The sequence below is a fragment of the Chelonia mydas genome, chromosome 13, assembly GCF_015237465.2.
Source record: "Chelonia mydas isolate rCheMyd1 chromosome 13, rCheMyd1.pri.v2, whole genome shotgun sequence".
Taxonomy (NCBI): domain Eukaryota; kingdom Metazoa; phylum Chordata; order Testudines; family Cheloniidae; genus Chelonia; species Chelonia mydas.
In genome coordinates, this window is record NC_051253.2 from 3,341,128 (window position 1) to 3,362,235 (window position 21,108).

Below are 21,108 nucleotides of genomic sequence, written 5' to 3' on the forward strand. Positions count from 1 at the left end.
TGGAACAGATAAGGGGTTAACATATGTTGCAAGAGACCATTCTAAAAGTGTTATAAATATATATATTTATATATTTAACACCATTATAAATGCTGGAGGCAAAGCAAGGTTTGGGGTGGAGGCTGACGGGTTGTGACCCCCCAGGTAATAACCTCACCCTGAGGGTCCCGACCCCCAGTTTGAGAACCCCTGCCTTAGAATATAGTAGCAGGAAGGAGTTAAAAATTACTCAGCATAAGAAATGAAAAACAGGGTGACTTTCAAAAGAGCCCCTAGTTTGTGGGGCTTTCTGCCCTCAGCCATGATCTCATCTCACTCATGTTCCTGCTTCTGCTGCCTTCTTGAATGAAGAAAGAGGAAAGGGAAGAAAGTTTCTTACTGGTCAAAGCCACAGTAATTCAGATGCACTTTGAGCTAGCACCCGTGCAAATATTTTGGGTAATTTCATATACGCGGGGAGAATCACAGCAACAGAATTGCAGAAAAGCAGTGAGAACCTTCTTCCCTGCAGGAGTATGAACTGGAACGTACCATTGTGTTAATTCTCTAGAACATGCAAAACCAGCATGTGTGACTTGTCTGTCAGTCTCATGACGAGCTGCACGTAGTGTCGTTCACTGAAGAAGTGTCTGTTAGTGCAGCTGTCAGATCACCAGATGGGGCAGGGCCTCCTGGTGTCCAGGGCACGTAAGTTACTCTTTAAAATGTAATTTTGGAAATGTGATTGTAAAATGACACTGTGGGGTTCTATATTTAGTCTCATTTAAAATGCGCTCGGTTCACAAATCAAAGTAGTTTTTTCTCACTGCCACGGTTGCATATTAAGCCAGGGATGTGAAAATCCAGCTGTGTCCAGATTTCCGCCTCATAGTCTAAGAAGGCGCAACTGGAACGTAGCCGGCATTTCTGTTGAGAATAGAGGAGGCAGAATGGAACCCAGCTCACTCTTGCACATGTGCATAGCTAACCGGAGTAAATGAAGCAGCTCAGATACTTCAGCTGATGCAGACTGCTAATGTAACCTACACACCTCCTGGGTGTGGTGTTCTGTCCCATCTAGTGGGCACCAAGACCACTTAGAGAGAGATTAATGAGTCTGCTCTACAGCCTTAGCTAAGGGCCATGTGGCTTTTAGCTCACGTAGTAGAGGCTCATGCATTTAGCTCCAGAAGTCCCAGGTTCGATCCCGCCCGCAGACAACCGGGGTCTGTTGGTGTTACACTAGGAACTCATGAAGCAGGTGCTCAAGGGCAGAGGGGCATTGCTGGCACATGATAGCATTTATTACATAGATATCTCCCAGCAATGCCCCTCTGCCATGCACATTGGCCAAACCAGACAGTCTCTATGCAAAAGAATAAATGGACACAAATCTGACATCAGGAATTATAACATTCAGGAACCAGTAGGAGAACACTTCAATCTTCCTGGACACTCAATAACAGACGTAAAAGTGTCAATTCTTCAACAAAAAAACTTCAAAACCAGACTGCAACGAGAATCTGCAGAACTGGAATTAATTTGTAAACTGGATACCATCAAATTAGGCCTGAATAAAGACTTGGGAGTGGATGGGTCACTACAAAAACTAATTTCCCCTGCTGATACTCACACCTTCTTGTCAACTGTTTGAAATGGGCCACCCAGAGGTGAAAGTAAGCTGGTACGCCCTGGTTCTGCTTACCGTACCAGGACCGGCTTTCCGAGAGGGCAATTTAAAGCCCTGGGGTAGCGGCAGCAGGGCTCTGGCGGGGATTTAAAGGGCCCCGGAGCTCCAGCTGCCGCTACCCCCCCTCCCCCCCCGGGGCCCTTTAAATCCCAGCCTGAGCCCTGCTGCCCGAGCCCTGGGGTAGCGGCATTGGGGCTCTGGCAGGGATTTAAAGGGCCCCGGAGCTCCAGCCACCACTACCCTCCCGGGGCCCTTTAAATCCCCGCCTGAGCCCTGCTACCGAAGCCATGGGGTAGCGACGTTGGGGCTCTGGCAGGGATTTAAAGGGCCCCAGAGCTCCAGCCACCACTACCCTCCGGGGCCCTTTAAATCCCCACCTGAGCCCTGCTACCGAAGCCCTGGGGTAGCAGCGGTGGGGCTCCGGAGGGGATTTAAAGGGCCGGGGCGGTAGTGGCGGCTGGAGCCCCAAGCCCTTTAAACCCCCGCCTGAGCCCTGCTGCCCAAGCCCTGGGGTAGGGGTGGGGGGGCTCTGGTGGGGATTTAATGAGCCCCGGAGCTCCAGCCACCGCTACCCTCCCGGGGCCCTTTAAATCCCCGCCTGAGCCCTGCTACCGAAGCCATGGGGTAGCGACGTTGGGGCTCTGGCAGGGATTTAAAGGGCCCCAGAGCTCCAGCCACCACTACCCTCCGGGGCCCTTTAAATCCCCACCTGAGCCCTGCTACCGAAGCCCTGGGGTAGCAGCGGTGGGGCTCCGGAGGGGATTTAAAGGGCCGGGGCAGTAGTGGCGGCTGGAGCCCCAAGCCCTTTAAACCCCCGCCTGAGCCCTGCTGCCCAAGCCCTGGGGTAGCGGCAGCAGGGCTCTGGCGGGGATTTAAAGGGCCCCGGAGCTCCAGCTGCCACTACCCCCCCACCCCCCCGGGGCCCTTTAAATCCCAGCCTGAGCCCTGCTGCCCGAGCCCTGGGGTAGCGGCGTTGGGGCTCTGGCAGGGATTTAAAGGGCCCCAGAGCTCCAGCCACCACTACCCTCCCGGGGCCCTTTAAATCCCCGCCTGAGCCCTGCTACCGAAGCCATGGGGTAGCGACGTTGGGGCTCTGGCAGGGATTTAAAGGGCCCCAGAGCTCCAGCCACCACTACCCTCCGGGGCCCTTTAAATCCCCACCTGAGCCCTGCTACCGAAGCCCTGGGGTAGCAGCGGTGGGGCTCCGGAGGGGATTTAAAGGGCCGGGGCGGTAGTGGCGGCTGGAGCCCCAAGCCCTTTAAACCCCCGCCTGAGCCCTGCTGCCCAAGCCCTGGGGTAGGGGTGGGGGGGCTCTGGTGGGGATTTAATGAGCCCCGGAGCTCCAGCCACCGCTACTGTCCAAGCCCTTTAAATCCCTGCCGGAGCCCTGCTGCCAAAGCCCTGGGGTAGGGGTGGGGGGGGGGCTCTGGCAGGGATTTAAAGAGTCCCGGAGCTCCAGCCACCGCTACTGCCCCAGCCCTTTAAATCCCTGCCGGAGCCCTGCTGCCAAAGCCCTGGGGTAGCGTGGTGGGGCTCCAGCGGGCATTTAAAGGGCCGGGGTGGTAATGGCGGCTGCAGCCCCAGCGCCCTTTAAATCCCCAATGGAGCCCGGCCACCACTATCCCAGAGCCCCGGCAGCAAGGCTCAGGCGGGGATTTAAAGGGCTCGGGGCTCCAGCAGTTGCTACCACAGCAGAGCCCCAGCCCTTTAAAGCTCTGCCAGAGCCCAGAGCAGCGATGGCGGACAGGAGCCCCCAGGGCTCCTCAGTGATTTAAAGGGCCTGGGGCTCCGCTGTGGTAGCAGCAGCTAGAGCTCTGGGCCCTTTAAATTGCCCCCAAGCCTCGGGGCTCCCAGCTGCCTCTGCAGCTGGTAGCTCAGGGGTGATTTAAAGGGCCCCGGGCTCCCAGCCGCCACTACTGCAGCTGGAGCCTGGGCCCTTTAAATCAAGATTTAAATGGCCCCGGGATTTAAGGCCCTGCCTCTTCTGGTTGAGGCCACGCCCCCTGCTCAGGACTCTGCCTACTGGTAAATCCTCTAACTTACTTTCACCCCTGGGGCCACCTTGATTACACTGGCCTCATTAGCACTACAAAAGTGATTTCCTCCCCTTTTTGTCAACTGTTGAGACCAGCCCACTTCCACCTTAATTGAATTGGCTTGTTAGCACTGACTCCCCACTTGGTAAGGCAACTCCCATCTTTTCATATGCTGTGTATTTATACCTCCCTACTGTATTTTCCACTCCATGTATCCGATGAAGTGGGTTTTAGCCCACAAAAGCTTATGCTCAAATAAATTTGTTAGTCTCTAAGGTGTCACAAGGGCTCCTCATTGTTTTTTCTAGGTGTGATGGTGATCGGTGCTGTGTAATTAATAAACCATTACACCTATTTTTATTAATTGAGGTGAGTTTATTGTGTCCTATGAATGTTAGCTTAGGCACTCAGACATCCCACTGAACAAAGCACGTAGCAGAGTAGAGAGTAGCTTGATCAGTACACGTTTCAGACTGGTGAATATACTCGTTTGTCTCTTGCCATTAAAGTAAACTGGAGATTTGCCATTAATTTCAATGTGAGCAGGTAATGAAGGATTTTAAAGGGCAACCACTGTAAATTGGATTAGCCAATCTAGCGAACACATTTCTTCACTGATAGGCAAGGTGAATTTCAATAAAATTCAATCCCTTTTCCTAGAGGTGAAGGCTGCTTTTAGTTCATTTTGAACCAAGCCTAGGGCCATGGATAAAAGCGGGTGTTTGTGTTAAATGTTGTCAGTGATGTAGTCTGTTTGTTTTTCTTTTAAAGATAGTTTCAAAACCCAAGACAGCCTAACCAAACATATTGCCAAAAAACCCCCCAGTTTCCTAACATCCTGTGGCTAAAGTTAAGCATGTGTGCCAGCGATTGCAGGATCTGGGCCTGAGCCCACAAAAAGCTCTTGATAATAAATAGAATACTAATTAACAATAGCACTTTGCACTAATATCACGCCTTTCCTCGGGATCTCAAAGTGCTTTACCATGGAGGTTAGGTACTGGCTGAGTGCACGGCTGGGGAAGCGAAGGCAGGAAGGGACGTGGCTTACTGGTGTTTACCCATCGAGTCAGTGGCAGGTATAACAAACCGTACGTTTGTCCATGTGTCCAGCTGCACGTGGGTATTACACATATGGCACAACACACACACACACACAGTTCCCGCTGTTTACAGTTTTTTGGTTGTTTATTTTTCTGGCAGACTCAAATACACAGCAACAAAGGCAGCTGGGCACCTAAACAATAACGTGCCGTAAGGCTCACACCAGCAACAAAGGGGCATTTCCCCACACCGGCAGCCCCGCTGCCCAGGGGGCACGCCCGCGCCCACTGGCTCTTGCAGCCCGGCTTCAGCGCGCGAGCCGCCGCTCGGGCCCAGGCTGCGGAGCGCGAGCCCCTTCGCCGCCGCCGCCGCACGCGCTCACTCGCGGTCTTCGCAGCGGCCCCCCCCCCCGCGCGCCACTGGCGGTTGGCTCCTCGCGCCACCGTTGCGCGTGCGCAGGGCGCGGGAGTCGGAGCGGCGGCGGCGGTTGAGCTGAGGGGCGAAGTGCGGGCTGCGGCCGAGCCGGGAGGGGCTCGACTGACTCGGCCCCCTGGGTTCGGGTGGGGCGGCGGCCGCGGCCCTGAGTGTACGGTGTCCCCCGCAGGCCTCTGACTGCCCGAGCGCCCCCCTGCCCAGCAGCGCCCCCATGTGCTCCTCGTGCCCTCTGCACCCCCCTCACCCGTGCCTTCTGCACCCCCATCCCCCTCACCCCTGCACCCCCCACAGTCCCCGTGCCCTCTGCACCCCCATCCCCCACCCCCCCACACTCCCCGTGCCCTCTGCACCCCCCTCACCCCACATCCCTCCACCCCCATGTACTCCCCGTGCCCTGCATCCCCCACCCCTGCACCCCCCCACACTCCCCGTGCCCTCTGCACCCCCATCCCCCACACCCCCCTCACCCCTGCACCCCCCACACTCCCCGTGCCCTCTGCACCCCCATCCCCCACCCCCCACACCTCCGTCACCCCTGCACCCCCCACAGTCCCTGTGCCCTCTGCACCCCCATCCCCCACCCCCCCACACCTCCCTCACCCCCCACACTCCCCGTGCCCTCTGCACCCCCCTCACCCCACATCCCTCCACCCCCATGTACTCCCCGTGCCCTGCATCCCCCACCCCTGCACCCCCCCACACTCCGTGCCCTCTGCACCCCCATCCCCCACACCCCCCTCACCCCTGCACCCCCCACACTCCCCGTGCCCTCTGCACCCCCATCCCCCACACCCCCCTCACCCCTGCACCCCCCTCACTCCCCGTGCCTTCTGCACCCCCATCCCCCACACCCCCCTCACCCCTGCACCCCCCACAGTCCCTGTGCCCTCTGCACCCCCATCCCCCACCCCCCCACACCTTCCTCACCCCCCACACTCCCCGTGCCCTCTGCACCCCCCTCACCCCACATCCCTCCACCCCCATGTACTCCCCGTGCCCTGCATCCCCCACCCCTGCACCCCCCCACACTCCCCGTGCCCTCTGCACCCCCATCCCCCACCCCCCACACCTCCGTCACCCCTGCACCCCCCACCCTGCACCCCCCACACTCCCCGTGCCCTCTGCACCTCCCTCACCCCACATCCCTCCACCCCCATGTACTCCCCGTGCCCTGCATCCCCCACCCCTGCACCCCCCCACACTCCCTGTGCCCTCTGCACCCCCACCCCCCCTCACCCCTGCACCCCCCACACTCCCCGTGCCCTCTGCACCCCCCTCACCCCTGCACCCCACATCCCCCACCCTGCAGCCCCCCCACACTCCCCGTGCCCTCTGCACCCCCATCCCCCACCCCCGTCACCCCTGCACCCCCCACACTCCCCATGCCCTCTGCACCCCCCTCACCCCACATCCCTCCACCCCCATGTACTCCCCGTGCCCTGCATCCCCCACCCCTGCACCCCCCCACACACTCCCCGTGCCCTCTGCACCCCCATCCCCCACCCCCCCCACACCTCCCTCACCCCTGCACCCCCCACCCTGCACCCCCCACACTCCCCGTGCCCTCTGCACCTCCCTCACCCCACATCCCTCCACCCCCATGTACTCCCCGTGCCCTGCATCCCCCACCCCTGCACCCCCCCACACTCCCTGTGCCCTCTGCACCCCCACCCCCCCACACCTCCCTCACCCCTGCACCCCCCACACTCCCCGTGCCCTCTGCACCCCCCTCACCCCTGCACCCCACATCCCCCACCCTGCAGCCCCCCCACACTCCCTGTGCCCTCTGCACCCCCCTCACCCCATGTACCCCTCACCCCACATCCCCCACCCTGCACCCCCATGTACTCCCCGTGCCCTCGGCACCCCCGTCACCCCTGCACCCCCCATCCCCCACCCTGCACCCCCCCACTCCCCGTGCCCTCTGCACCCCCCTCACCCCTGCATCCCCCACCCTGCACGCCCATGCTCCCCATGCCCCCTGCACCCCCTCACGCCTGCACCCCCCATTCTCCCTGTGCCCTGCATCCCCCTCACCCCTGCACCCCACATCCCCCACCGTGCACCCCCCCACAGTCCCCGTGCCCTCTGCACCCCCTTCACCCCATGTACCCTTCACCCCACATCCCCCACCCTGCACCCCCATGTACTCCCCGTGCCCTCGGCACCCCCGTCACCCCTGCACCCCCATGTGCTCCCCATGCTCTCTACACCCCCCATCCCCCACCCTGCACCCCCATGTACTGCCCGTGCCCTGCATCCCCTCACCCCTGCACCCCCTATCCCCCACCCTGCAGCCCCACACACTCCCCGTGCCCTCTGCACCTCCCTCACCCCTGCACCCCATATCCCCCACCCTGCAGCCCCACACACTCCCCATGCCCTCTGCACCCCCCTCACCCCATGTACCCCTCACCCCACATCCCCCATCCTGCACCCCCATGTACTCCCCGTGCCCTGCATCCCCCTGCACCCCCATGTACTCCCTGTGCCCTCTGCACCCCCCTCACCCCACATCCCTCCATCCCCATGTACTCCCTGTGCCATTCATCCCCCTCACCCCATGTACGCCACCCTGCACCCCCACACACTCCCCATGCCCGCTATCCTCTCACCCCATGTACCCCACCCTGCATCCCCGTATATACCCTATGCCCTCCACCACCGTCCCCCTCACCCCATGTACCCACCCTGCACCTCCATCCCCCTCCATATACACCCCATGTACCCCACCCTGCACTCCCAGGACCTCCATCACCCTCACCCCTGCTCTGCACCCCACACCCCCTCACCTCACTACCCCCACCCTGCATCCTCATATACACCCCATGTCCTCCACCCCATCACCTCATACCCACCCTGACACACCTACCTTCCACCCCCATGTATACCCCATGCCCTACACCCCACACATCCCTGCGTACCCCCCACCCAGCATCCCCTCTCCATACAACCTGCACCCCTATGCCCTGTATCACCCTCACTCCATATACCTGTACTCCCCACATTACTCCTGGGGGAATTCTGCACCACTGCATGTGCACAGAATTCATGTCCCCCACAGATTTCTTTGCTTCCCTGCAGAAAAATGACTTTCTGACAGGGAAGCAAAGGGAAGCTGCAAGAGCAGTCACGTACCACTCCCTAGCAGTGTGGGTACATCGTTTCAGGCAGCCGGCGGAGAGGTAAATCACAATGGGGCTGGGGACACCCCAGCCAATGGCTCCTAACATGAACCGGGATCAGCTGCTAGTCCCATCTGGGGTGGAGGCAGTAGAGGATGGGACTTCCTCTTCCTCTGCAAGGAGTTGCTGGGGTTGTGTCAGAACCTCCCCCAGCTGCGGGAAGATCAGCCGCCTCCCCTGCTTCCTGCCTACATTGCTCCTCAGCTCGGGGAGGGTGGGGTCACTGTACAGGGAGCTGCTCCCTCATCCAGCCAACCCCCATGCATCCGAACCTCCCATACCCAGACACCCCTATGAAGCCTAACCCGGTACATCCAGAACCCCCACTAGCTTTCCATACTCGAACCCCATCCTACTCAACTTCAACCCCTGCATCTGGAGCCCCCCCTGCACCCGGCCCCTTAGCTTCCGGACTCCAACCCCTGCACCCAGGCCATGCTCCAGTGAGCTCACTGCACTCAAACCCCCACCCTGATGCACCTACACCACCCTGAGCCTCCACATCCAGACCCCCATGCCACTGACCCCCAAGTACCTGCACCCAGACCCCCACCCCACCAAGCCCCACTCCCCAAGCACCCAGACCCCCCCCCTCTGAGCATCTTCACCTGGAAGCCCCTGCAGAGTCCCATTGCCTCTGTTCCTGGAACTCCCCCCCCCCCCCCACCATGAACCTCTGTGCATCCAGATCCCCCGACACCTAGGTCCCCCCACTGAGCTGCCTGCACCCATGTTGTCCCACACAGAACCCTCTCACCCCACACCTGGATCCCTCCACACTATGCCCCTTCACACTTGGATCCTGCCTTGTTGAGCCTGCCTGCCCTACACCTAGTGCACCTGGCTCAGAGGGGCAGGACCCCAGGGTGTTTCTGGGGCAGGCCCAGGCCTTGTGCTTGGTCAGGGGTAGGGAGGCTGCAGGGTGATCTCCCACCTTCGTGCAGCCCGTGGCCTGTGCTCCCCGCTGCCATGCTGGAGCCTCTACATTTGTTTATTGACAAATGAAACTTGCAGAATTTTAAAATATTGTGCACAGAATTTTTAATTTTTTGGCACAGAATGCCCTCAGGAGTACCACATACCCCCCTAACCTGCATTCCCTATGCCTTGTACCACCTTACCCCATACACCCACACATACCATCCCACCATGTACTCCAATGCCCTATATCACCCCTGCCCTCACCCCATACACCACCACACACAGTCTATGTGGTGTGTCCTATCATATCCCTACTCCATATATGCCCCCTCATGCCCTATATTGCCTCTACCTATCATACCATACACTCCTCCTCTTATATATGCCTTATCTTCCCCCTCACTCTGTACCCCCATGCCCTATCATACCCTGCCCCTTCTGTCTTCTTCCCATGTACCCCTCTCATTCCCTCTACCACCCTCCTCTTGCACATAATCCATCATCCCCTGACCCACATCTCTCCTGCACCTTCTCCCTGTGCCCATCCCCACGTATCCCTGATTCCCCCTCATCCTATACCCCTTTCCCCTACATGCCATATAACACAGCTCTCATCCCCACATACCCCTTCTTTCACTTCATTCTCCACTGCACGTACATGGTTTACAACCTGCTTTCTCCACATGCCTCGTTCATAGCTTCTCCCCTAGCCCTTGCCCCTACACATTTTCCCACTATCCAACTTTATTTCCTCTCTCCAGCTACCCCCCGCTTCTTTATCTCCCCAAACCCCCCTCACACTCATTCTCTATTCTGGCAAACTAAACAAAGCTTAGGTGGGCAGCACATGTTTTGAAAACATTCTCTTCCGTGCACCAACAAATTTAGACCCTTCTGCAGTGGTTCAAGAACTTCCACATTGAGTTGTGTGTGTGCTAATGAGATGGGTGTTCCAAGTCTCAGTTGCTTTGCACCCTCTGGTGTGCACAGTTTCATGGGTTGTGGCACACTCGGAGGAGGAGGGCAAGAGGCTGGACGGCTAGTTGGTGGTGATTGGAAAGAGGGGATGGAAGGCCAGAAACTTTCTGTTCCATTCCAGTCTGCTTTTGCAATATTCCACACCCCTAGCTGGAATCTGCTTATCTTCCTATAAATTGAATCCCCATGGTAGTGAAACCTTCCCAATTTCCAGTCTTATCCCCCACAAATGAAAACCCTTGCAGCCCTAAATTCTTCCTCTCATCCATTCTTTCATGAAAAGCTGCTTCTTAACTCAAAATTGTCCCATTAGCAAAGATAAAGCCTCCATCCAACTGTCATAACTATCCAGTACACACACACACTTGGCTCCCCTCATGAGCTTCCACCTGCTATGAAACAATACTTCAACACTTATCCATGGGGAGTGGAAAGGACTATGACACCTTAGCTGCTCTCTACAATTCCTTCCCTCTCCCTCAAGACTTTAAAGAAACTTTTTATAGTTTCTGTCATACACATTACAAAGCCACTTTACAGAATGAATAATACTGACAAAGTTTTTCGATATGTGCAAAGTAAAAAAAAGTAGATTGGTGAAAAGTGAAAGAGAGGAACAATGGGTGGCTATTCACAAGAAGGAAGTAGAGGAAGGGTATTTGGAAGAGGATCTGAAAAGTAAATGCTTGTACTTTCTGTTTCAGCAGATCTATAGTATTCCCTTTACTCCTCCTTCCTTTTCTGAAGACCATGGCAATATTTTATTAAAATGCATTTTGGGAAGTCCATGCCCTAGAATGCCATCTACTGTGGCTCACTGTACTTCAGAGGCAGTGGCTCCTTTCTTCAGCAGGGATTGTAATGAATATGGCAGCCTCTTTTTACCCTCTATGTGGTGGGAGACAGCCAATGGCTGCTTCTTGACTCTGTACGGGTAACGAGATAATAATACTTATATATTTTATAGCACGTTTTGTCTGTAGATCTCAAAGAAAAGTACAAAGAAAAGTAAGTAACATTATTCCTGCCTTTACCCAGAAGCTAGAAACGGTCCTTTCTTGCCTTTATAAGCTAGTGCTACAAAAGAGAGTATCTTCTGTAGTCGGGTGTACCTCATGCCCTTTTTTCTTTTCAATATCGATTTCCTTTTAATTCTCCTACTTTTTCTCCATTTCCCCTGCTTTTTTCCTATTCCCTTTTCTTCTCTACTACTGAGCCAAGTACTTTTTAATATAAGCATTCCGCTCAAAAAACACCTGCTCTTTGATTTCTGACAACAGAAATGTTCAGCATGGCTTACAGTTTGTCACTTTACTTTATACAGATTATCCGACATATGTCCCTATCAAAATAAGAGGTGTATGTGGCTGTAACCAGCAGATGGCTTCTAATAATTTACTGAAAGATCTAGATTTTTAGAGAGTCTAGGGGCCCAAAAATCATGTGTAATTGTGTAGTTACCACTATTATGCACAGGCACATTTTCATGCGTAGTCATGCAATTTCTGCACACAATAGGATTAATTACACAAACATTTTGCAGACCTAAACTGCCTGAAAATCCAATCTGAAGTATTTTATCCCTTTATCTTATAATGAACATTAAAGTCAGTTTTCTTTAATCTCCATTAAAATTGTGCATTCTAGTTTTTAAGATTAATTCTTATGTTTTTCCCTAGTTCACGTGAATTCAGCTACCGAGTATAGGCAAAATGTTCTATATGCATTTGTTTATGAACAAGCGTGGGCCATTGGCCAAAATATGGCTCGCCGCTCACTGGGAGAAGAAGCTCACAAAAACTCACATATTTGAATGCAATTTGGAGACTACCATTGAAAAGATCATTTCACCAAAGGTATGTAACTGACTGAGATGTTTAAGACCAGTTGGTAGAAAGGTAGATCCTTTTTTTTTTTTTTTTTTGAAAAAGAATACATCAACAAATAGTGTAAAGGTCCATATTTGACGTCAGAGAGACAAGGTAGGTGAGGTAATATCTTTTATTGGACCAACTTCTGTTGGTGCGGGAGCCAAGCCCAGTTTACCCAGAGCTCTTCTTCAGGTGTGGGAAAGGTACTCAGAGTGCCACAGCTAAATAAAATGTGGAACGGATTGTTTAGCATAAATACTTAACATATATCAAGGAACCTTGGAGATCTTGGAGTCATTGTGGATAGTTCTCTGAAGACGTCCACGCGGTGTGCAGCGGCAGTCAAAAAAGCAAACAGGATGTTAGGAATTATTAAAAAAGGGATAGAGAAGAAGACAGAGAATATCTTATTGCCCTTATATAAATCCATGGTATGCCCACAACTTGAATACTGCATACAGATGTGGTCGCCTCATCTCAAAAAAGATAAAACTGGCATTAAAAAAGGTTCAGAAAAGGGCAACTAAAATGATTAGGGGTTTGGAACGGGTCCCATATGAGGAGAGATTAAAGAGGCTAGGACTTTTCAGCTTGGAAAAGAGGAGACTAAGGGGGGATATGATAGAGGTCTATAAAACCATGAGTGGTGTGGAGAAAGTGAATAAGGAAAATGTATTTACTTGTTCCCATAATATAAGAACTAGGGTCCACCAAATGAAATTAATGGGTAGCAGGTTTAAAACAAATAAAAGGAAGTTCTTCACTCAGCACACAGTCAACCTGTGGAACTCCTTGCCTGAGGAGGTTGTGAAAGCTAGGACCATAACAGGGTTTAAAAGAGAACTGGATAAATTCATAGAGGTTATGTCCATTAATGGCTATTAGCCAGGATGGTTACGGAATGGTGTCCCTAGCCTCTGTTTGTCAGAGGGTGGAGATGGATGACGAGAGAGATCACTTGATCATTACCTGTTAAGTTCACTCCCTCTGGGGCATCTGGCATTGACCACTGTCGGTAGACAGGATACTGGGCTGGATGGACCTTTGGTCTGACCCAGTATGGTCATTCTTATGTTCTTATGACCCTTCGAGGTGAAGTGGGGAAATGGAAGAGGGGGAAGGCAGCTGGTGGGGGGGGGGGGCGCGGTTAATAGCATAGATTATTGTAATAAGCAATAAATTCAGTCTCTCTGTTCTCATGATTTTTAGCGGCTTTTTAGCGGCTTTCAAAGTTATGCCTTTAATCTCCCAAGCTCATGTTTTGAAGGTGTTGTACAGGTTTCCTTTGAGGACAAGGACTGAGAGGTCAGATATGTAGTGATCACTTAGTGAAAAGTGTTTGCTCAGAGGTGATGTGGTGGTGTTGTCTTTTATCATTTTCCTGTGAGAGTTATTTTGAGAGCAGAGTGATTATCTCGTTTCACCCACATCGTTGTTATTAGGGCATTTAGTGCACCGGTGAGGTACATCATATGTTGTGAAGGGTTTGTGTGGGATCCATGAATCTTGAAAGGTGAGTTGCAGGGGTGTTGATCATTGTAGCAGTGTAGATATGTCTGCAGGTTTTGCATCTGTTGCTCTGGCTGTGTCTGGTGCCGCATTGAGTTGCTGGGTCCTGATCTGTGTGGAGCTTGCTTTCTGATGATGAGCTTGGAGAGGTGGGGTGTTGTTTGAAGGCCAGAAGAAGGGATTCAGGAAAGATTTCTTTCAGGGTGGGATCCCCATCAAGTATGAGTTGTAGTTGTTTGATGATATCCGATATGAGTTCCAGTGTGCTGAGGTAGGGGTGTGCGGTCGGAGAGGGCTTTACTTCTGTATTGGAGCAGGTATATTTGGGTGGCCCATTCCATGATGTGGTCTGCGTCTCTGATGGAATGTCCTTCTTTGGTGAAGATGTTTTCGAGTGTGTTAAAGTGTATATCCTGGACTTTCTCCTTGGTGCATATTCTGTGGTATCTGAGTGCCTGACTGTCGATAACGAATTTCTTGGTGTGTTTGGAATGCTTACTAGATCTATGAAGGTAGATATGGTGACCTGTAGCTTTCTTGTATATCGTTGTCTATAGGGTTTCATTGTTGAAGCTGATCATGGTGTTGAGAAAGTTGATGCTAGTGTGGGAGTGTTCCAGAGAGAGTTTAATGGATACATGGTGGTTGTTGAAGTTATGGTGGAAATCTATGCAGGAGTTTAAGTTGTCTTTCCAGAGGGTGAAAATATAATTGATGTATCTCAGGTATATCATTGGTTTTTCATGTATAGGTGCCAGAACTAGGGGTGCTGGGGGCGCTACTCACCCCCCCAGCTTGAAGTGGTTTCCATTATATACAGGGTTTACAGTTCGGTTCAATGGCTCTCAGCACCTCCACTATAAAAATTGTTCCAGCAACCCTGGTTTCATGGTGCATTTGTTCAAAAATTCTTCTTAGAAACTCCAGCCAAGATTGTGGCCCCAGTTCAAGGCACTGTACAAATGCATAGTAAGGGCTAGTCCATGTCTTGAAAAGCTTGCAATCTAAATAGACAAGACAGATAAAGTGTGGGTGGGGGAGACAGAACACAGAGGTGAAGTGAGTTGCCTGAGGTCACATAGCAAGTGTGGCAGAGCCAGGAACAGAACCAAAGTCTTCTGAGTCCTAGTCCAGTACCCTATCCACCAGGAATTGTCTTCTTTTAAGTGACAATAGCTCTTGATCTCCAACTCTGTGTTAGCCTGAATATCTCAGAACGACACATACCATGTTGTTTTATTGTTTAATTGAGCTCTTTTTCTATACTTAGCTAGCACATAAAGAAATTGTTCGAAGACTTCACTAGTATACCTTTTGCTTTGTATAGTAACTATACTATCATTTTGTCTTAATGATTTTGCCACAAATATTAATACTTGAACCATTTAAAAAAATCATTAAAGGTTAACATTGCTCTGCGCACCTCAGGACACTTGCTTTTGGGAGTGGTGCGAATCTATCATAGGAAGGCAAAATACCTTTTGGCAGACTGCAGTGAAGCTTTAGTGAAAATGAAGATGGCCTTTCGTCCAGGTATGTACCGAATTCTGCATTTGTCTGTCCATGTCATTTACAGCAGTGGTTTTCAAAGCCAGTCTGCCGCTTGTTCAGGGAAAGCCCCTGGCGCGCCAGACCGGTTTGTTTACCTGCCGTGTCAGCAGCTTCGGCCGATCGCAGCTCCCACTGGCTGCGGTTCGCCGCTCCAGGCCAATGGGGGCTGCAGAAAGTGGCGCGGGCCAAGGGACATGCTGCCGCCCTTCCTGCAGCCCCCATTGGCCTGGAGCGGCAAACCATGGTCAGTGGGAGCCGCGATCGGCCGAACCTGCAGACACGACAGGTAAACAAACCGGTCCGGCCCGCCAGGAGCTTTCCCTGGACAAGCGGCAGACCGGCTTTGAGGACCACTGCTTTACAGCTTCTTATCTTTAAATTTCATTTGGGATATTCCAGTCAGATATACATTATTGATTTCAACACAAGTTGGACTTCCTGATGCTTAACAAAAAGAATTAATGGTTATTTTGAATGTAATTTGATCTTTTTGGCTCCTTTGTGGCCTTGGAGGAACCATCTCCAGGAATTAAAGGATAATTCTGTCTGCATTTGTCAATTCATTCCTTGTCCTTTCTAATGAGGCCACCAAATTCTCTGCTGACACTGGCAGTTAGAGCCAATTCTGTTAGTGCTTTTGTGATCTACCAGGATGGAGACCACCAAATTCATTTAAAATGGACTATCTGTTTAAGTTTCCTTTTATTATGGGAACCTAATAGGGAGGTAGTATTGTCTCATGCTTAGAGCAGAGTGCTATGAACAGAGGAACTTTGGCTCTATTCCCAAATGTACCATTAAGTAATTATATGACCTATGTCAAGTCATTTAACCTTTTTATGGTCTAGGGCAGGTATACACTTAAACTGTGACACTATATACCTAGCGGGAGTGCCCTGTAACCCACATATTCATCATTTATATATAACTGTGATATTTCACATAAAGCATGCCATGTGATGTATCCAGGGAAAGGTTATGATCTGCTGAAAGCCATTGTTCTATCTAAATATATATATCATTAGTGCATATGAAGTAATGAGACTGTATTGTATGGTTGTTACTAAAATATGCTGTGAATTGGGGAATTGTCTAGAGTCAAGGACAAGGTTGCTAACCAACGCCTGAGTGGGTATCAAACAACCAACAGCCATTGTCCAGCAAGGGAATTACAATTCAATTACTCATTTGAACAAGGCCACACCAGGAGAATTGCTCAACCAGCCTTGCCTTGACTCAGCAATGACCGCCATACATGCCTGGACTTATGTTCTCCAAGCACATGGACTAAGGAAGTGGTTTTCAACCTGTGGGTCATGACCCAGTACGGGATAGCGGAATGTAAGGGTCATGGCAGCTTTGGTGAGCACCGCTGACTGGGCCATTAAAAGTCTCGTCGGTGGTACTGCCTGGCTAAGGCAGGCTAGTCCCTACCTGTTCTGACATCGTGCTGCGCCCCGGAAGCTGCCAGTAGCAGGTGAGGCTCCTAGGCAGGGGAGCCATGGGGCTCCGTGCGCTGCCCCCACCCCAAGCACCAGCTCTGCACTCCCATTGGCCTGTTCCCAGCCATTAGGAGCTGGTGGGGCACTGCCTGTGGGTGAGAGCTGCACGGAGCCACTTGCTCACCTCTGCCTAGGAGCTGGACCTGCTGCTGGCTGCTGCCAGGGCACAGCGCAGTCCACGGTGCCAGGACCATCAGGAAGCCTCCTGCCTTAGCACTCCTGATGTGCTGCTGACCGGGAGCCACCTGAGATAAGCCCGGGCCCCAACCCTGCACCCTAATCACCTGCCTCAGCCCTGAGCTCCCCCAAGCCCAGAGCCCCTTCCTGCACCCCAAACCCCTCATCCCCGGCCCCACCCCAGAGCCTGCACCCCCAGACCAGAGCCCTGACCCCCTCCTGCATCCCAACCCCCTGACTCGGCAAGAGCCCCCTCCCACAAAGTGAATCCCTCATTCCCGGCCCAACCTTGCAGCCCTCACACTCGCACCCCAACCGAGTGCCCTAGCCTGAGCCCCTCCCACATCCCAAACCCCTCATCTCCAGCTCCGTTGGGTCGTGGGCATCAACAATTTTCTTCAACTGGGTCTCCAGAAAAAAAGTTTTAAAACCACTGGACTAAGGGATGGGTATAAAACAGAACAGAGTGGCCCCATGGGTCTTGAGCAGTGCAAAATGGTATGTTCCTGAATTACAAGGCTGGGAGCTGGGGGGGATTTGGCTGGTGCTTTCTCTGTGTGATTCATGAGTGGCTCTGGGAGCATTCATGCACTCTAGCTGGGTGTGGGGCTCCACATGCAGTTGTGTTGAGTTATAACAGCACCTGGAGGGGTTTGCTTCTTGTCACTAGCAAAGCATTGAGAGAGACAGCCCAGGCTGGAGAGTTAAGGGGACACAGCGGTCCCAGAGTCCCAGGCTACGCCCCGGGGATCCCGTCACATAAACCACTGCAGTGACACAGCTGCAGTGCTTCAGTGAAGACCTTACCTATGCCAATGGGAGACGCTTCTCCCATCGGTGTAGGTACTCCACCTCCCTGCGAGGTGATAGCTATGTCAACGGGAGAATTCTCCTGTTGACTTAGCGTTGTCTATGGAGGGGACTAGGTCAGTTTCACTGTGTAGCTCGGGGTGTGGATTTGTCATACCCCATAGCAATGTAGTTATGTCAACCTAATTTCCTAGTGTATACCTTGCCTTAATGGTTGTTAGTGGCCAAAATTTTCCATGGTCTTTAAACAGCTACTAGTTAGTAGTTCCAGCAGATTGACAGCATTTCAGAACCTCTAGCATTTTTCAATGGCACCATACATTTGTATGTATGCCAATAAATAGTATGCCTCTGAAATGTACATAAATTAAAGATTAAATTCCATTTTTGGGTCCTAGTAACAATGGTAAACTTAGTTTATGATGGCAACAGAACTCCTTGATAGATTAACAGTCTTATTGTAAAAACAACGAGGAGTCCTTGTGGCACCTTAGAGACTAACAAATTTATTTGGGCATAAGCTTTCGTGTTTGTAAACATAAGTTTTTGTAAACACTTGTGAGAACATGACTCCTTATCACTGCTTATTTTGTTATGTTTTGCTTTTCTTTTAGGACTTGTTGATCTTCCAGAAGAGAGCTTTGAAGCTGCTTATAATTCCATTACATTGCCTGAAGAATTTCCTGATTTTGACACACAGCTACCTGACTTGAAGTAAATATTTCTCAGCTTTTTTTTATATTTTGTCTGGCCTCATTTTGTCAGAGGTAAAACTGTATGTTCTTGCTTATTATCTGACCCATACTCAGCATGCAGGTGGTACAGTTATTCCAGTTATTTGAATTTGATAACCTGATTCTTCCATATTCTAAGCCATGGAATTATGTATTGGTATAGTTCTTCCAATCCCATTTTATGAACACAGTCCTTTTCAATGAAGTAGTTGTTTCAGTTTAGGCTTTAGAAGTTTTTCATTTAATTTATTTGAATGAATACTAGAGACAGAAAAGTTGAACTGCTGTGCTCCAGAGGAGGCAGCCCAAGTAGCCTAAATTTCATTCTGTTGTAAGAACAGAGTAGCCTGGATCCATGGCATAGCAATCCTTCACTGCTATGATCTAAAACTGAATTTAAAATTCTGGTCTTTTGCTCCCTGAGGTTTGGTAGGCAATGGGAGGCAGCATATTGACACTTCAGAAGTTATTAAGATCTGGCAACTAAAACATTTGTTTCTGATGGACTTTAGTGGGGTCAGAGCCAAAGCATAGTGCACCTTCTCAGACATTTTCCCTTTACATCTCAATAAATATAGTTATTTTGGATCTGAAAGTCTTTGCTATTTTTTGTTATAAATCTAATTTCAGAAAACCTGTAGCTTACACATAATAATACATAATCGTTTTCAGTCGAATCAAGTAGTAAAATGTGCCACTGTGTGAGGAACAATGATGGAGCTCCCTTTTTCAAATTAATTAAAGAGTTTATAGGGTTTAATTTACAGATGATATGCTATATTGAGGAGTCCATTATGTGACATTGTATCTGGCAGAAAATGGGACTTGTATGTAAAAAAACTGATAGAAGCTGAAGTTGGACAACATGAAGGTGTGGTTGGTAGGCAAAAATAGGTTTTTGTAGAACATGATAGGGACGATGTTTTCCCCTGTCAAGCAGGTTTGCAGTCATGGGGTATATCTTGATTACAAATTGCTCCTGGAGTAGGAGGTAGTTTTAATAGCCAGGAGCTCCTCTGTCTAAGTGCATTAGGCTAAGGCCTTGTCTACACTGCCACTTTACAGCGCTGAAACTTTCTTGCACAGGGGGGTGGGAATAAAAGCAAGTTTCAGCGTTGTAAAGTGGCAGTATAGACAGTGCACCAGCCCTGGGAGCTACTCCCCTCGTGGGGGTGGGTTTTTTACAGCACTCCCAGTGTTGGTGCCATGACTACACAGCCACATTAAAGCTCTGCCGCGGCAGTGCTTTAACGTTGGTAGTGAAGATATACTCTAAATCAGTGGTTCTCAAAGCCAGTCTGCCGCTTGTTCAGGGAAAGCCCCTGCCGGGCCGGACCGGTTTGTTTACCTGCCGCGTCCGCAGGTTCGGCCGATAGCGGCTCCCACTGGCCACAGTTCGCCGCTCCAGGCCAATAGGGGCTGCGGGAAGGGCGGCCAGCACGTCCCTTGGCCCGCGCCGCTTTCTGCAGCCCCCATTGGTAATCCTGGAGCGGCGAACCGCGGCCACTAGGAGCTGTGATCGGCCAAACCTGCTGATGCGGCAGGTAAACAAACCGGTCCGGCCCGGCAGGGGCTTTCCCTGAACAAGCGGTGGACTGGCTTTGAGAACCACTACCCTAAATGCTTTTCTCTCTAGTGTGGACCTTACCACAGTCCTTGTACCTCTGTGACTTCATGACTAGATTATTTAATGGGTTGTGCAAACTTCTTTGAAGATTACCTAGAAGCTTCAGCATGTACAGAAGGCAGCTGCCTGCTTGCTTCGAGGTATCAAATGTAGGGAATATATAGCATCTGTTTTCCAGTAGCTATGCTGTCTTCCTTTTACCTTCTAGATGCAATGAGAAGTGTCAGTTTTAAACAGTAAAGCCCTAAGTGGTTTGGGCTCTGGCTACCTGGGAAATTGCCTTTCTCCCTGAATAAGAGTTGACATCAGCTGGAGTGTTTTGGAGTCTTAAAAAGTAGCAATTTATTGCTTTTTGTCTTTAAAGAAAAACATATGAGGCTTGAGGACCCTCTGGTTACAAGCTTTTTGCCATGCAGCAACATGGCCAATGTCAATTCATGTTGTTTTTTATATCTTTACATTTTTCATTAGTGCCATTGATGTTGCTGAACACTTTACTTTGAATCAGAGCAGACCTGAAGACATCACACTTCCAGAAGATTATAGAAGGACTATGCTTTCCAGTGATGGGAATTTTGGTGAGAACAGCTGATAAATTAGAATTTGAAAAATTTGTAAGAATATTTACCGCCATTTTTTCTAATTTATTAGATTTGTACTTCATAAGCAAATGCATTTACATTGATAATGATTTATAAAATTACACTTTAAGATTTAATTACTGTATGCAAGCTCATAAAGCTTCTTTTTACTCATATGAAGGATTGTTTGCTTGTTGTAATTGCTGAGTCTACTTATTCTCTTTGGGCTTGATCCAAAGACCACTGAAGTCCATGAAAATGCACCTGTTGGTTAAAGTGGGCTTTGAAATGAGCAATAAGTGCCTTAAAACCTAATGGGCACAATTCTTGTTTATGCTGCCGCCCCTTTAAGTGAGTGGAAACATAATATATGCAATTTAGGCTTGTATTAACTGCAGAGTTAACTTGACTTCTTACCCAACCCCAACCCAAGTCCCGTCCACAGACAAAAATCTCTCACTTGAGTTGGCTGGCCCAT

The 21,108-nt window shown here is 51.0% G+C and overlaps 1 protein-coding gene across 1 annotated transcript in view; it reads left to right on the forward strand.

The window, feature by feature from the left end:
• Positions 1–3,656: 3,656 nt before the first annotated feature.
• The window catches only part of RAD21L1 (RAD21 cohesin complex component like 1), a 40,442-nt gene continuing 22,990 nt past the window's right edge, over positions 3,657–21,108 (forward strand). Inside the window, exons 1-5 of the mRNA XM_027824973.3 lie at positions 3,657–3,694; positions 11,948–12,124; positions 15,052–15,181; positions 18,303–18,402; positions 20,521–20,627. Of these exons, the coding sequence (XP_027680774.2) occupies positions 11,981–12,124; positions 15,052–15,181; positions 18,303–18,402; positions 20,521–20,627 (481 nt within the window). The 5' untranslated portion in view covers positions 3,657–3,694; positions 11,948–11,980. The remainder of the gene's footprint in view (positions 3,695–11,947; positions 12,125–15,051; positions 15,182–18,302; positions 18,403–20,520; positions 20,628–21,108) is intronic.